General features: G+C 37.1%; 1 protein-coding gene across 1 annotated transcript in view; it reads right to left on the bottom strand.

Moving 5' to 3' along the window:
• The window catches only part of PNPLA8 (patatin like phospholipase domain containing 8), a 44,393-nt gene that overhangs the window by 24,558 nt on the left and 1,303 nt on the right, over window positions 1-18,532 (bottom strand). Inside the window, exons 2-5 of the mRNA XM_042915013.1 lie at window positions 11,696-12,838; window positions 11,395-11,544; window positions 6,715-6,866; window positions 2,389-2,483 (exon numbers count right to left, since the gene is read on the bottom strand). Of these exons, the coding sequence (XP_042770947.1) occupies window positions 2,389-2,483; window positions 6,715-6,866; window positions 11,395-11,544; window positions 11,696-12,748 (1,450 nt within the window). The 5' untranslated portion in view covers window positions 12,749-12,838. The remainder of the gene's footprint in view (window positions 1-2,388; window positions 2,484-6,714; window positions 6,867-11,394; window positions 11,545-11,695; window positions 12,839-18,532) is intronic.

Raw genomic sequence — 18,532 nt, 5'->3', positions numbered from 1 at the left:
CTTGGGGCACCTGGGTTGCTCAGTCGGTTGGGCATCCCACTTCAGCTCAGGTGACGATTTCACGGTTCATGAGTTCGAGCCCCACATCGGGCTTTGCACTGATAGCACGGAGCCTGCTTTGGATTCTCTGTCTCCCTCTCTCTCTTCCCCTCCCCCGCTAGCTCTCTTTCTCTCTCTCTCAAAAATAGACATTAAAAAATTTAAAAAAAAGTAATTAGGTCTCTGGGATATCCTTTTAAATAGCTGATTTCATATCCTAGCTGCACGTGGCAGGACACACTGCCACCTAGTGTATCTAACTGGCCTAAACCTGAATTAAGGAGAAAAATAGGCGAGAAAGCTTTGGGGGATTAGGGGTAAAGACCTATACAGAATGACAGTTTATTTTGACATTATAAACAGAATAAAAACAGCAACTCATTATCATAATGAGTTTTAAATATTTTATTATATTCAGTGTTATTCTAGTAAAAGATAAAACAGCTTATGTTTTAAATTAAATTGTATGGCATCACTATATAATAGAAACTATTTTTTTCAATTTGCAGAAAATCTCTAACACAAGAAATAACCTGCCAAAAATTAAGTTCCTTTCAAGTACAGCTACTATAAACATGAACAGATTATTTTAAAACTAAATTTTACTGAACCAGTAAGGATATTACCTTTAAATTAAATATATTTATTAAGTTTATAAAAATTCTAAGTGCAAAGAAAATTTCTACATTAGAATATACAAAATGGAAAGAAGAAAGGAAAACTATAAGCACTGTATTCGAAGTTAAGGTTAACGTAAGCCAGAAGAGACAATGGAAAAGACAGATCATGATAAATACAGAAATGTACATATCACATAAACGGATACCCTGCTTCATGGATGATGAATCTCTGTGATTTAAAATTCTCTTTATTGAGCATCCACCTACTAACAGTGGTGCCAAAGCAGGAAGTTTGCTTGTTTAAATGTGTGAATTGCTAAGAACTACTACAAAATTTAACAGAAATGGTCAGGGTAAAGCTGCAAAACAAGTGTCAAAGAACATTAGCCCTAGGAAATGTCTCTTTAGGAAAAGTTTCCACAGTTAAATCAAATTGGGAAATAAATATTATTTTCCTATTCTGACAGTCCCAACACACTTTTACTGCACTCAACGCGGAGCTGCAGAGGAGCTCGATCCCACAACCCTGGGATCATGACCTGAGCCGAAACCAAGAGTTGGACACTCAACCGACTGAGCCACCCAGGTGTCCCCAATGCATTTTTAATATACTAAAATATCTCTGAAGTCCCTCTGTAAAGAAACCTGTAATAACTTCCTATAATCCAACAACTTTCTGTAACCTAATATCTTGGGGAATTAGTGCTCATTCCATGGAACATCATAAGAATCACCGATTCCTTATGTGTTTGAATCATTCCTTTAACTGCTCATTAAGCTTTCAAAACTGAACATTAATTAACATGCCCTTTGAGCATATTGGGCATACTGGACACACGTAATGTGGAGAAGTCATTTGATTTTGTTACTAGTAGTCTTTAGTACTATTTTAAGAGAATGAGAAAAAAGAAATAGAAATAAAAGCCTATGAAGATCAACTAACATGAAGTGAGAAATTATCAGGTCAAACAGTAAAATACACAGCAAGGATCCACAATCCTAATAGTTCTTGAGTGTTACCTCAGGGGTAAACAATAGCTATGTGTATCCCAAGGGGCTTAATGTATACATGGGGTGGGCACGGGTGGATGTATGGGTGACAGAGCTCATGGAAGGAAACAGAAAAACCAACAGAAAAAACAAAAATTTATCTGATGGTGACTCAAGGAAAACTACGAAATTATTCAGTAACAATCATATCCTAAGTTGCCAATTTATTCTATACACATATGAAACTACAACTTTAAATGTACCTAGCAATATTAAGAAGCAGGCTTTAAAAAACACACATTCTCACGTTTATCAATTTAAATTCGGGTTTTAAACAACCAGACAAAAAAATGTTATAAAAAGCAATTTCCTCACAGAGGGACACGTCTCACCAAAAAATAAAATCGTATCCATCTTTAACACTCCATTGGTTCAAGTACAATTTTGGTCCCTACCTTCCTTCCACTTTATCACTTTCCTTGAGGTGACTACACCATAAAGCAATAATTCGTAATTTGTATTTGTCACTGTGGCTTATTTAAAACGTATTAGGAAAGCACATTAAAAACCAATTCTGAATGTTACCTTACTCCCAATAAGCATTTTATAAAGTTCATTAAGCCAATCAAAGGATTATCCATCATTAAAACGTAAAACTAATACCCACCACTTCAGAGAATAACCAGAATTTTAAATGCATACTGCTGGGAGGCACGGCTTCCATATGCCAATAATTTACCTGTGCTCACACCACAAATATAATCAAAGAGCTGATGAACTGGCTTCTGAGTAAGTTCAACCAATTTTCGCAGTGTCTGAAGAGCAACCACACCCCTACAGACAAAAAGGAAGATAAAAATTCCTGTTTCAAGGAAATTAAGTATTGAATAAAACAAGCCTACAAGTTGCTTTTCTAGCTTAGATGCAAACACAAAAATTAGTAACATAAATTAGCATCAGTAAAAACTGCCTGTTTTTAAGATTACTTTCAAAACTCCAGTACTAAACAATGGTATAAAACCTGTGTCATAGCAATGCATTTTTAAATTTACGCTAGTATCTCTTTGAATAAGACTACAAAGATATGCCAATGTAAAATATGCTTTTTTAACACACCAACTGTGGAAAATACTTAAAACCTCCATTCACCAGTTTTGGAACGCCGTATACTGGTGGTTTCTTCTTCCTCCACTATAAGTTGGTTATCTATGCTTCTATATATTTTCGTTTTCTCTACTTTGCTAGTCATACTTTTAAGTTTTCTTTTATTCATTGTTTTTTTTAAACTTTCAACAACTTTAAGATAATGCCCTACATTTAAGATAATTTATGCTGCTGACTTTGCTCATCTCTCGATCTTGGCCAAGGCAGCAAAATGCTTGATGATAAATGTGAAAAATGAAACAGGCTAGAAGGTGTAGGCCAATTCAGGATGTGTGTAACACGTGGACAATTCTTAACACTAGGAAAATATACAGACACAGCGAAATGGTCTAAACCCAATACAAGATGTGGGGCAGAGAATCGTGGTGGTTAGTCAGGGACCACCAAATAAAATTTAGAGTGTCAAACAGGAAATCACTAGAAAATATTCTAAGATTAAAATAGAAAACCAAACAAACAGAGGGTTACTGGAGGGGTGGTGGGAGGGGAGGTGGGCTAAACGGTAAGGAGCATTAAAGAATCTACTCCTGAAATAACTGTTGCACTATATGCTAACTAACTTGGATGTAAATTAAAGAAATAAAAAATAAATAAAATAAAATAAAATTTTAAAAACATATTTTAAAAAATAAATAAAATAGAAAACGAAAGATGCTGATTTTTTTTAATTTTAAGAAATAATGTGGATTTAAAGAGAGGTAAGAGAAGATAAGATGGCTTATTAAAGAGATACATTATGAAATCAAAGTGAGGGGACATAAAGAATTAGAGATAATGCTAGATAAATATATTTAACAATATGACCACCACTATCATATAAAAAGAAATAAACATGCACATATATACTTGTGCAAGAAAAAAAGATTTGAAAAAATCAAAATATTAAAAATAATCTAGGAATTGTGAGCTACAATTTTTGTTTGCTTTTCTTTACTTTTTTTTTCCTCCCAGGTTTACTTGTATAATCAGGAAGAAAACTATTTTAAAATGCTGTATTTATAAACTACTTCAGGACGAATTTAAAAATAAGTATACCTGTCAGGTTGATTCTATCAGCCTAACAGCCTACCAGGCTCTCATATACAAAAGAAATAAAAGATCTGGGTTCTTTTCCTCACAAGCCCTCACACCTTCCTCCTTCCAACATAAACTTCCCATTCTGGCTGCTTTCTCACGCTCCCCTACACCGAGGTGTCCCATCAGCAGCACGAGTGACACCTGGGGCTGGACAACTGTGCTGTGGGGGCTGTCCTGTGCGCTGCAAATCATTGTGTTGTACACCTGAAACTGATATAAGTTAATATTCAATAAATTTTTTTAACCGGAAAAAAAGAAGTCAGGGTCATGATCACTCTTTAAAATAGTACTGTTACTCTTTTTTTTTTTTTCTTTCCAAGATTTTATTTAAATTCAAGTTAGTTAACATACAGTGTAGTATTGGTTTCAGGAGTAGAATCCAGTGATTCATCACTTACATACAACACCCAATGCTCATCCCAACAAGTGATCTCCTCAATGCCCCCCACCCACCTCCCCTCCAGCAACCCTGTTTGTTCTTTGTACTTAAGAGTCTCTTCTGGTTTGCATCCCCATTTTTCCTTTTCTTCCCCTATGTTCATCTGTTTTGTTTCTTAAATTCCACAAGTGAAATCACATGGTATTTGTCTTTGACTGACTTAATTCGCTTAGCATGATACATTCTAGTTCCATCCACATCACTGACATATACATATATATATATACACATGTGTATATACACATGTGTATATATATATATATATATATACACACACACACATATACCACCCCCCCAAAACACACACACACATATCACATCTTTTTTTTTTTTTTTTTTTTTTTTTTTTTAATTTTCTTTAGAGACAAAGGGCATTGAGCAGCAGATAGGGGCAGTGGGAGAAAGAGAATCCTAAGGAGACTCCATGTTCAGTGTGGAGCCTGGCACCGGGCTCAAACCCACAATCCTGGGATCATGACCTGAGCACACCAAGAGTTGGACTCGCCACCAACTCAGCCACCCAGGCACCCCTATAGCACATCTTCTTTGTCCATTCATCAGCTGATGGACATTTGGGCTCTTTCCATAATTTGGCTTTTGTTGGCAGTACAAAATAGCACTGCTACTCTTTATCACTTTGCTTTGTTTTTCTTCATAACACCCATTCCTACTCAAAAGTACATTTTTCCCCCCTATTTGTTCTCTTTCCTCCCCTGGAATGCAAGTACCATGAAGACTTGGATTTTGCTTACTGAGTGACCCCAGGATCCAAATCACCATGCAGAACATGGCAGGCACTCAATACGTTAGCTGACTCGATAAATGATACCATCCTTCCCAAATGCTCTGAACTTAATGGCAGAAGAGGACTGGCTTCTTCCTGCTCCTCAGTGAAGTTCCTTACTCATTCAACTGCCATTCTCCTTACTTCTCATTACTTGGAACCAATTCTATGCACTAGAATGATTCTCTCTAACTCATTACCACTTTATCATATGACTAACGTTCACTTTCTTGAATTTCACTTCCGTAAGAAACATCCAAAAGATCTTCTAAGACTTTTCTCTCCTCAATCAATTCCACCTTCACTTGCCAGATTAGCACTTCTATATTGCTACGTGAAGCCTTACAGTCAACATGTGCAAAACAGAACTGTCTTTCTCAATAGCAACCTCCTCTTCCCATTTCCCTGCGATTCTGTCCCAATCATCCATAGGGTCTACACTTAAGAGTGATCTTGACCTCTTTCAACTACATCCAAACCCCTTTTTCTTCAAAGTTTTCTTACATATTTTTCCTTCCTCCTGCTTCCCACTGCCATCTGAAGTTATTATTTTATTGTCCTCTGCCTAGATTATTAGTCTCTTCTCTCATCATCCACTCCTTCATTCACATTGTGTCAAAATTAAAAGAATCTGGCTTGCACACAGGACTTTAGAATTTAACAAAAAGGTCAGGGTAGTACTTGGACATACAAAACAGTAACTGGCAAGGCAGGACTATCAGAGAACAAAATCAGAGAGGCAAAGTAAGCTAAGAACAACGGGCAGGGCATGTACTATGAATTTAAGAGGTAAGAGCACAGATGGCAGGAAACTAGCACCCAAGCTAGAAAATTTGGGGCGAAAGGCTAACACCAAAGAATCTAACCAACAAGTAGTAAGGAACTAAGAACAAGAAGTATGGATGAACTGCCAGCAGAAAGAATGGAGTTTGATGGTGAAATGACCTCCTGAGCTGAGAATGCTTAGATGGCCCCTGTAGCACCAGAACTGTCATCTACAAGTGAAGATGTAGGGAGTCAGGAAGTTACTGATACAGACTCCTTTTCTAACCATCACTTAATTAAGTGACTAGCTGACTGGTAAACATGGGTAAGATAAATATAATGAAGGAAAGCCGACATTATAAAACATTGCCAAGATTTTAAGAGAATCATGGTTGGTAAATTGTGCTAAATTACCAAAAAGGTCTGAAAAGACCAAACTGAAATAAATACTGGATCAAATTAAACTAAAAGAAAATCCAGGTATATATTCTCTTAGATGGTAAGTAACAAGTTAAGAAAAACTATTTACTGTTTTATTTCAAAAATATGGTTTTATAATGAAGTAGTTACTATAATTACACAGAATAGGTTAAAAAAATTCCTAAGGCTGAACTGGATCAGCAGATTTAAAACATCATTTTTCTGTGGTGCTTGGGTAGCTCAGTCAGTTAAACATCCGACTCTTGATTTCAGCTCAGGTCATGATCTCACGGTTTGTGGGTTCAAGTCCCGTGTTGGACTCCGTGCTGTCAGCACAGAGCCTGCCTGGGATTCTCTCTCTCCCTCTCTCTCAAAATTAAATAAACTTAAAAGAAAAATCATTTTTCTAGCCTCACCTTGTCCCTCCACCATCAATTGTAAGAATTCGGATTCCTCTTCCTTTCACTGGATCCACGTAGCCAATTAAGGCCAAAATTTCTCTAACTGCAGCCTGAAGAGTTTCATCCTTAATTTGTCTCAATCGTAATAAATATGGAATAATTTTTTCCTGTATTGAGAGAAAAGATACTTTATTGCTTGTGTCAAATCAAGAGTGAAAATGTATGATTATTTTTAACCAACACACGTAGATCAGCACATATAATCACAGTGCCAGCGTTTATTAATTTCTCAGTAACCTTAAATGACTTTTTAACATATTATTAATGTCAATTAATATTCAAGACATATTTTTTCTAATATCTAGGTTAAAAATTAACCTTGAGCCAAATACTTTCTTTAAAAAATACAATGCTTAATAATTAGAAAAAAATATAATTTGCTTAACACAAATTTATGTAGTATTGTTACTGCAAAAGGTTAATAACATTCTAATTACATAAAATATTTTCTCCAAATCCTAAAGAAGATGAAACTGCTTCATAGTAATTACTGGAAATTAAACTTGTTATCAAAAGAAAAACATAAACCATCTGTGTGCATGGGATATAAGGGTAAGTCATAGTGAAATATAAATAAATGTCAGTTAATAAATCAAACTAAGGTAGAAGGCAGAAACTTCTATCCCATTACAATAAATTCAAATTTAAATTCATTATAATATGTAAATAATCCATTTAAACAAAACTAGGACTTCAAGATTCCACATGTTCATATTGTTGACCAGAGGCCAAGAGCCTAGATCGTAGGGTTCTACATTGAGTTTAGCAAAGATTCTCTAGGTTCTGTACAGAGAAAGATCTCACCTCGTCAGTACCCCAGGTACTGGGGCAAAGCTGAGTAGCAGCTACACTAGTGCTACGTAACCTTCAGTAAATTAAAAAAAAAAAGAAATCCCAATGTTTCACTCATTTTATTTCTTTTGTATGATAAGTCAAATCTGAACTACTATTGTTCTAAATTCTTTTAGGTTGTGTTTCTGCCCTGGCTAATGTCCGGCTTTAAGGCCCCACTAGAAGAACCTGAACAATGGTAGAGCATGGGAATGTAAATTTCCATTTCTGGTCAGTGTAGGACAGTTTCTTTCTAAGAACTAGAAAAGTTTAATAAAATACAAAAAAAAAAAATCTGTTTAAAAGCTGCAGAAGCAATGAGGGCAAGGGAGGCTAAGAATCTGGAGAAGAGATCATGATTCAAAGGGGCATATGCACCCCAATGTTTATAGCAGCGCTATCGACAATAGCCAAATTATGGCAAGTGTCCAAATGTCCACTGACTAACGAATGGATGAAGAAGATGTGGTATACACACACACACACACAATGGAATACTACTTGTATTTTTGGAGAGGAAAAAAGAATGAAAGCTTGCCATTTGCAACAACATCGACGAAACTACAATGTATTATGATAAGTGAAATAAGTCAGGCAGAAAAAAGACAAATATCATATGATTTCACTCATATGTGGAATTTAGGAAACACAACAGATGAACATAGGGGAAGGGAAGGAAAAATAAGATAAAAACAGAGCAGGAGGCAAACCAGAAGAGACTTAAATGCAGAGAACAAACTGGGGGTTGCTGGAGGGAAGTTGAGTAGGGGGATGGGCTAAAGGGGTGATGGGCTTTAAGGAGGGCATTTGCTGGGTTGAACACTGGGTGTTATATGTAAGTGATGAATCACTGGGTTCTATCCTGAATACTATGTTGTATGTTAACTAACTTGAATTTAAATAAATAAAATTTTAAAACGTGAGCTGACAAACTATAGCTTTTCTTCCCTCGAGGCATTTGATCATTGGGGAAAGAAACAGAAGACTGAAAAACTGGGATTGGTTCAGATAGAGGGCCATAAATGGAAGACAGAGAAACTAGCTGAGTTAAAAGGTAACTCAGAGTGGGAAAATACACTTACAAAAAAGATATATGTAGCTATATTACTATTATATACATTATATGCAATATACTTTTTATGTTATATTATATTTAATATATACTATACATACAAAAACTTCTATCCATAATATATAAAGAAATTCTCCAAATCATAAGAAAAAGCTAGTCAACCCAATGGAAAACGAGAAAGAGCTGGAAGAGGCACTTCACAAAGGAGGTATGCAAATGGCCAATAAACAGTGAAAATGGTGCTAAACTTCATAGTTATCAGAGAAACACAATCCAAAGCCACAACTTAATATCGCTAAACATCTATCAAAATGGCTAAAAGAACAACCAGAAGGCTGATACAATTTTGGCAAAAGTATAAAGTGCTATAAACACTTTGCAAAACCATTTGGCAGTACCTGCTAAAGATGAAAAGAGGCATACTTCGTGACCAGGAAACTCCTCTTGGGTATACACTCCCAAAGAATAAAGACCTATATTTTCCAAAAGATATGTCCCAGGAGCACTATTCCTATCCAAAAATGTCCATCATCAGTAATATGGATAAATACATTGCACTATATTCATACCACAGAACACAGCACAGTGAGAGTGTTTCACAACCATACCATAGAAGGTTCTCACAAAAAATGTCAAGTGAAAAATACCTAAAAAGCACATGCTGTATCATTCCATTTGTACAACATGCAGAAAAAAGGCACAACTAATCGACACTGCTCAAAATCAGGAAAACTCGTCAATCCTTTTGGAGACAGTGATTGGAACGGGGCATAGAGGGGCTTTTGGGAGTGCTGCTACCATTCTGTTTCTTATATTGGGTGAGGGTTATATGGATGTTCTCAATTTTTGAAAATTCATGGAGCTGTATGCTTACATACAGTTTTCTGTCCGTGCTCTTTTTATAAAAAGTTAGAAAAGGTCACATGAATGAGCTTAGGGCCCCTACCAGTCAAAGCAGAGATGAATTCAGCATTCAAAAAAATGGAGGGGGAGAAAAAAATTATAGTAACACAATTTATGAAAAACTAGTTCATAAGGATAGCTTTTTAAAAATGCCAAAAAACATTCATGTCACCAATGAGGCAGCTTTGAAAGCATCTCTTTACTTTGAAAATTGGTGACTAAGTAGAAAGAAATAAAGCATTTCTCTTGCTTATCCTGTAAAATTGGTCTTTGAGAGTAACCAAATAGCTTTAACTGGTAAAGGAAAGCTCTACTTTTACAAAAGAATGTCAATTACAATGCAGAAAGAGTGACAGAATTAGACATTTATCATTCTGCAACCCTAATGAATTGACTAGTTCTGGGAACAAGCAGGTTAATGGGTGATGGGATCATGGTTCCAGCCTAAATGTCCAATGAGAAGATCAGACTGTCATCTCTCTGATCCGGGGGTCAACATTAGCATTACTAATGGTTTTTCAACCAATTATGTTCTGACATGATACAAGATGAGGCACATGACATCACATACAATGTTCTCTAACAAAAAATTGTTTAACTCAATCAGTTCTTTATATTTAAATTCCAGCGTTCAGGAAATAAAAGGGAAGGAGGAATACGTCAAATAACACCAATGAGCAGGAAGCCAGGCAAATCCAGAAAGCGAGCCATTCTACAAGATAACCAGCCTGGTCTCTTCAATTAGTTTTGAAAATGAGGGAAGGAAGAATAGCGCTATAAGTGACCTGGGGGAAATAACCAAACGGCATGTATGGTCTAGACTGGACCCTCGTTTGGACACTATCAGTTATATAAAGAACCTTTTCAACCTGGGTATAGGATGAGATGAAAATTTACTGATACAGAAAGGTGTACACTATGAACAGAAAAAAAAAATTTAAAAGTTTAAAAAAGGCTATAAAACAGTACATATACAATGACTTTATTTTGGTATATTAAATATACACAGAACAATTTCTAGAAAAATATTGTGGTAGGCCTTACTAACGCTCCCCAGTATCCAGTTTGCTCCTCCTTCCTGGCACACAAAGGCAGTACTTCTAAAGCAGGATAAGTAAGTTCTGAGTAGAAGAAGCCTGTGGCACTTTCTGCTGAAATACTCTCTTACCTGCTAGAGTCATCATGGAGGAGGCCTCATATGGAGACAGAGAACAAGATCAAAGTAGCCACCACACGCACGTTCACTGTCCTGGAGAGTCACCTAAACCCCCAGGCGACGTTGCACAAGGGACAAATAAGTTTCTGTTGTGTTAAACCACTTAGGTTTTGGTATTGTTTGTTATTAAGTTTAACTCAGCTTCCTCTGATTAATACAAAGTGACATCAATACACTTACAGCAGTAATCTCTGGGTAGCAGAAATATGTCATTTTTTTTTTTTTAAATGTTAAGGAATGCCTTTTTTTTTTTTAAGTTTATTTACTTTTTTTTTTTTGCAGGTTTTTTTTTTTTTAACATTTATTTATTTTTGAGACAGAGAGAGACAGAGCATGAATGGGGGAGGGTCAGAAAGAGGGAGACACAGAATCCGAAACAGGCTCCAGTCTCTGAGCTGTCAGCACAGAGCGCGACATGGGGCTCGAACCCACAAACTGCGAGATCATGACCTGAGCCGAAGTCGGACGCTCAACCGACTGAGCCACCCAGGTGCCCCTTAAACCACAAAAATATTTAAATAAAAAAAAATGAAAGGCTTTGCTTTCTCCATCTTAGAAAGTGTATTCATATTCTTATTCTGAGACAAAACCAGATTCAATAAATTAGAATTACCTTGACAGCCACTCCTTTTCCCTCAGGAAATTCTAGGAGATGAAAAGTCAGTTCTTCAACCCTGTTAATGCAGAGCTTTGGGTCAGCTGTTCTTCTCAATGCTTGGACTAATGCCCGGGTTCTGTTATCAATACTCACTCTTGCAATAATCTATAAAAACATGTTAAAATATAGATGAGTAGAATATGAAACTGCTCTAGTAATATCAACAAATGACTGAAGTTCCTTAGGTCCCATAGGGAAATGAAACTTAGGAATTGGACAAACATGAGAACTTCAAGCGACACTGGTAACAACTTGCCTTTTCTCGCTGAAGAGATAACCGCTTTTTCTCCTCCGCATTTTTGTCTTTGCTGACAGGTTGCTCGGCTTTAACAGCCTCCTCCTGTTCTTCCGGCTGACTCTTCGAATCATACTTCAATTTGGGGACAAGTCCACCAATATAACCACCTACTAAAGCTTGTACACCTTCAGTGGGACGAGAAAGAAAGTTAGCAATACTTTGTTTAGTAGAAACTGGAAGTGCCTCGGGTGTTCCACCGGGACTTGCAGGCTTGTCCTCAGAACATAAGGAAGATTCTGAATCTAGCTTATCCCTCAGGGAGCCAGGATCTGGAGAGCTAGATTTCCCTTCTTCAACCTTTGTATCTTCAAGTTCCGATTTGTCCTGGAAACGTTTACTTTCTTTTTTTTGAGGCATTCTTTCCTCACGTTTGAAGTATGAATTAATATGACTTGATAAAAAGTAGAATGACTCTCCAAATTTTGTGGTTATACTACGCGTGTAACGAAACAGGCTTTGTTTACCTAGATCTTCATCTAGAACACGACTTTCCTTTTCCGAAAAAGAAGTATCTTCTGATTTGTTGCTATACTTTTTCAGAGATTTGATGGCTTGTTTAATGTTTTTCTGTTTTAACCAGCCACCATCCGATACTTTTCTTAATATTCGAGAACTTGGCTTAAATTGAGCTAAACGTGAGATCATTTCATTCTGAGTGCCAAAAACAGCCTTTGAAACAGAGTTCAAAGTACTTTTAATACGGGACATACGAATGCTCACTTTTGTTAGTCCCTTGGGGGCAGAAGTGCTAAGTTTCAAAATTCCAATATGTAAACCATGGTGGCTTGGAGAGGAACAGTGCCTGCTGCAAGAATGTGCTTCACTTTTGGTCCATTTACATCTTATTTTGCTTGTATGAAAACCTCTTTGTAGATTGACGTGGCTTATCCTCCAGTAATGTTTAGGTGAGCACAAGAAATGCAGTTGCTTGCTTCTCTGCTTCCCACAAAGACTTCTTGCATTACTAAGGAGGTAAATATAATATATATCTGTAGTCAAATTAATAGACATAACTTACAAATCATTTATTTTCTATATGTTATGATTTTCACTTCATTCCTGAATGCTTCATTTAAGAAATGCCATAATTCATGGTCTTACCTGAAATGGCAAGAAAAAAAAATTAGGATTCAAGGTAAAATGGAAACCGGGTGTAAGATAAAATACATTTCTGCTCGAACTAAACTCAGCAGCTTGTCTCAAAAGAAGACAGAGTAATGCATTTCCATTACAGATAGCGCAGATTTGACTTTTAAGCTAACCGAAAACAATTCATTTGTCAGTGCAGCAATCAAAGAAAGAAGAAAGTCAATAGTAGGATGTTTGATAAGAACTAATTTAGGGAAGCTACCCAATACATAAGTTTTCCTACAACACATAACTGAATATGCAGTTTAGATACTATGCTGTTTTTTCTTCCTTATTGTTAAAGTCTTGACTGGTTTACGTGACACTAGATGTTGAGTTCTTTTTTAAAGAGTCAAGTCTTCTACTACCTCGTTCACTGCAAACATTTATAGAATATTTGATCTACACCAGACATGGTGCTAGATGCTGAGACCACAAAGACAAACAGGATAAGAGGGAACTCTCGGTCTAGAGATACAGATAGCCATGTAGAAAACACTTCGCTCTCTACTTATGTTTATTAAATCAAAGAAGTTTGACTAGAAGAAGCTATGTGCCACATCTAACAGACCAGGGGTCACCTAAGAATAAATACAAACAGTGAAATTACAAAAACATCCTCACCACACCAAATAAAAATACCAATTTTAAACAGATTATTTTGTTCTTTTAATTGGTAAAAATGTAAATGGTTGATAATATCCAGCATCGATAATGGCCTGGAGAAATGGGACACATAGGGCTATTTGACAGTATCTAATGAAATTTTAAATACTATCTATAGAAATTTTAAAGGCACAAATTTCTTGACCAGCAATTCCAATATTAAAAATCTATTAAGAATCCTACAGAAATACTTGCCTAAGAGTGCCAAAGTATGTAAACCCTTTCCCTAATGCATTGCTTGAAATAATAAAACAATGAAAAACTCTAAAGGTCTTCTAACAAGGAATGGTTAAATAAATTAAGTCACATACATACAACAGAGTGGGTACCATATAACGTGATGCAGCAGTTAAAGGAAACCAGGTGATCTGCATATCTTCCATAAGCACTACAGTGAAAAAGGCAAGCTGCTATACACGTGCTATACATATGTGGAGATACAAGGAGGCAGATACGTAGCTACTACATAATGAAAGAAAACAAAACCTATATGTGCCATTTAAATCTGTGGCTACACACACACACACACACACACACACACACACACACACACACACAGATTCTGAAAGGATAGGTACCAGGTTTTTTGTTTTTTTTTTTGACATTTATTTATTTTGACAGAGAGAGAGAGAGAGACAGAGCATGAGTGGGGGAGGAGCAGAGAGAGAGGAAAACAGAATCTGAAGCAGGTTCCATCCAGGCTCTGAGCTGTCAGCACAGAGCCTGACGTGGGGCTCGAACCCACAAACCATAAGATCATGACCTGAGCTGAAGTCAGGCTTAACCGACTGAGCCACCCAAGTGCCCGAGCACCAGTTTATTTATTCTTATGAACTGAGGAGTGAGATCCAAAGAGAACAAGGAGAAGCGCTTTTCCTTTTTCCTTTTGTGTTGTCTGAATTTTTCTTACAATAAGCATGTATTGTTACTTTTGTAACCATGTCAATGGTGAGAAGAGATATCCAGGTAAGGGGGGGGGGGGGACAAAAAAACCACACTAAAAACTGGACAAAGGTAAAAAGGAATACATGAAGTGGAAAGCTGAGAAAGAGAGAATTTTAGATAATGTGAAAAAATAAACACAAACACAAAAAAAGCATTTAAGAAAGCATATACAGGGGCTCCTTTGTGGTTTAGTTGGTTTGGCGTCTGACTCTAGATTTTGGCTCAGGTCATGATCCCAGGGTTATGGGATTGAGCCACGCTGGGCTCCCTGCTGAGCTTGGAGCCTGCTTACGATTTTTTTTCTCTCTCTCTCTACCCCTCTCTTCTGTTCACACACTCCCTCTCTCTCTCTCTAAAATAAAAGAAGGAAGGAAGGAAGGAAGGAAGGAAGGAAGGAAGGAAAAGAGGAAGAAAGGAAGAAAACACAGTATAAGCAAAAATGGCAAGCAGTCTAGTTTCACTCCAGGACCTACAGAGAACAATGAGGGAGAGGTAGAACATGACATTGCAAAGATAGTTTGGGCCAGATTATGCAAAGTCTTACAAATCTTGCCAAGGAGATTAAAGATCAAACTGTCAATAAAGTATTTTAAGCAAAGGAAGGACACTAGAAAGGTGATTCCAGCAGATCTCTGAAAGAATGGAATAGACAAGACTGAGAAAGATAGAAACCCAGAACCTACTGTTGACTGTTCAGATTACAGTCTGAACTGTCCTATCTAATATGTCCTATCCGAACATATTATTTTAAAATACCCAATTTTACAGAGAGGAAAAGAGAAAAGAAACCAACCTGTCTGCCTCCCAGGTTTTCCTGAAGTCCTCAGGACTTGCAGTCAATGAAAGCTGAATTAACACAAAATCCCCACAAAAATCCCCAGCACAGAAAAATACTTGATAAAATGCAATTAAAGTCGTTGTGAATAAAACGCCATGCTCAAAACCGATAATGGACTCCTCCTACTCAACAACACAAAATCAAATAACCCAATTTAAAAATGGGCAAAGAACTCGAATAGACATTTCTCTAAAGACCATATACAAATGGTCAACAAGCACAGGAAAAGATGCTCAACATCACTGATCATCAGAGAAATGTAAATCAAATGAGATATCACTTCAGATGCATTTGGATGGCTAGGATTAAAAACAAACAAACAGAAAATGACAAGTGTTGACAGAGACGTGGAGAATTCAGAATCCTTGAGCACTGTTGGTGGGACCGTACAATGGAGCAGCTGCTATGAAAAACAGTACTCTGGTTCCCCAAAATATTAAAAATAGAAGTATCCTCTGATCCAGCAAACCTACTTCTCGGTATATACCCAAAAGAATTGCAAGCAGGGTCTCAAAGAGGTATCTGCACACCTCTGTTCACAGCAGCACACAACAGCAGAAGTGGAAACAACTCAAACATTTATGGACAGATAAAGAGATAGACAAAATGTGGTATTTACATACAATGGAATATTATTCGGCCTTTAAAAAGAAGGAAATCCTATCACATGCTATAATAGGCATGAACCCTGAGGACATCTGAAGTAAAATAAGCCATCACAAAAGGACAAATACTGTATGATTCCACTTTTATAAAGTATCTAGAGTTATTCAAATTCATAGCTATGAAAAGCAGAATGGTGGTCCCTAGGGTTTGGGGGAATGGGGTAAAAGGGAATGTTCAATGGGTACAGAGTTTCAGTTCTGCAAAACAAAAAAGTACTGGAGATCTGTTTTGCAACAGTATGAATGTACTTAATGCCACTGGACCAGACACTTAAAAATGGTTATGATGGTAGATTTTATAATATGTGTTTTCATGATAACATAAAACAACCCCAATAGTGGTAAATCCATAATTGAGAAATCACAAGCCTGTATCTTCTTCAGTCGCATTGCCTTGAAAGGTACACAGACCCCAAGCAAATGAAAACTAGTCAGAGCAGGTGAACCCCAAGGGGCCTCAGCAGAGTCAACTAAAACTACCATGAAAGGACACTTCCACAATCAGGGCAAATGGGCTATTTTACTTGACGTGATCAGGAGAACTGAGCTGGCATTTTACTGGAGACCTGAATTAAGGAAAAAAGCAAATTATTAAGAGTATCTGAGAAAAAAGCATTCGAGGCAAATGAAAAAGTAACCAAGATTTTGGAGACAGTAATAAGTTCTGTCTACTCAAGAATAAGCAAGAAGGGGCACCTGGGTAGCTCAGTTGGTTAAGCATCCAACTTGGGCTCAGGTCATGATCTCATGATTCATGATGTCAAGCCCCACGTCAGGCTCTGTACTGACAGCCCAGAGCCTGGAGCCTGCTTCGAGTCCTGTGACTCCCTCTCTCTGTCCCTCCGCTGCTTATGCATGCTCTCTTTCTCTCAAAAATAAACAAACATTAAAAAAAAAAAAAAAAGAATAGCAAGAAGAACCAGGTGGCTGAGGCAAAAAAAAAAAACAAAAACAAAAAACAAAACAAAACAAACAGGGAAAATGGTGGAAAAATGGGCCCAAGAGTCAAACAGAAGGCAGAGCTACAAGCCTAGACCACTGTAAGGGGTCTGCATTGTTTCTTTCCAATGCTCTAACTCTCATGAATTATGAATACACCTAACAATAAGGCACCAAAATACAGTATATGAAGCTTAAAAAAAAAAAGAGGAACAATTACAGGAAGACTAGACAATTTCATGATCATAACATTTTAATACACCTCTCTAGATACCACAAATATCAAGCAAAAATTAATAAACATAGAGAATTGTCAACAAAATCAACAAGCTTCATTTAACTGCTCCCAAACCACAACACTAGTAAATGCAGATCAAAGTTTTGAGAGTAAATTCGGCTAGAACAAAAGTTAGACTGCAAAAAGGTAAAGAGAAGAATGTCAAGTGGGCAGTGCCATCATTTACTGAGAAAAGAGAGGGAAAGATTTGAGTACCTATTTATAGGGTAGAATAAATTCAGTGGAGGAATAAATAGAATAGAAAGGTTTAGACCAACCTCTAGGATATGGAACCACATTTTAACTAGAGGAAATAAGGGAATTGCTAGGTGGAGGCTCGACTGAGGATGGAAAGAATGAATCTACACAGGATTTCCCTTAGTTATCGCAATAATGCAGTCATAAAGGGACAAGGATTGAATTAAGGTAATGGCACTGCACTGGACAAAGGGTTGCTGGAGAAAGGACTCGGTAACAGGGAAGAATGGGGTAAGGAGAAGATGTCAAGACAACTCAAGTGTTTTTATTCAGAGACACAGAGAGAATACCATTAGTGAATACAAGATAACTGGGAAGGGGGCCAATTTAATGTGAGAGGAAAATCTCTGGGATTTACAGGGTGAAGTAACAGTGGAACATTCAAACAGAAATGCACTACAGGAACACAGGCTGGAGTTACCAGCACGGTGACAGCTGAAAACATAAGACTGGATTTACCAAAAAAAGGTTTATAGTAATAATACTTGAGAATTTGGGATTCACAGAGCCTGATTAAATTTCCTCTTCCTTGAAACTGGTTATTTGCATATATATATATACACACTACATTCTCCATAATGGTTCAGGATATTTATGAGCCTACTAAAGAATTCCCTGGATTTGAAATTTTATAACTCGGGGCACCTGGGCGGCTCAGTAAGTTAAGTGGCAGTGAGTTCAAGTCCCGCATCAGGCTCTGTGCTGACAGCTCGGAGCCTGGAGCCTGCTTCGGATTCTGTGTCTCCCTCTCTCTCTGTGTCCCTCCCCTGCTCGCGTGCTGTCTCTCTCTCTCTCTCTCTCTCAAAAATAAACATTTAAAAAAAACCCTGAAAGTTTAAAACTCTGGTTTTAGTAGTTTCTTTAGAGAGAAGAACAAGGGTAGAGCCTTGACTGTGAGGAAATCTTGTAGGAAACAAAAAAAACGCAGGAGAAAAGATACCCTGAAAAAAACAGGGTAATGGAAACCAATATAACATCAAGGCATAAAAAACTGGATGATGCACAAAGTAAAATATAAAACGTAGGAGTGAGAGATTATAACTAAGACATGGCAGGAAGGTGTCCAGGCCTAAGAGTTC

Source organism: Panthera leo, chromosome A2 (genome assembly GCF_018350215.1).
Source record: "Panthera leo isolate Ple1 chromosome A2, P.leo_Ple1_pat1.1, whole genome shotgun sequence".
Classification (NCBI taxonomy): domain Eukaryota; kingdom Metazoa; phylum Chordata; class Mammalia; order Carnivora; family Felidae; genus Panthera; species Panthera leo.
This window is presented reverse-complemented; position numbering and strand designations above follow the sequence as displayed.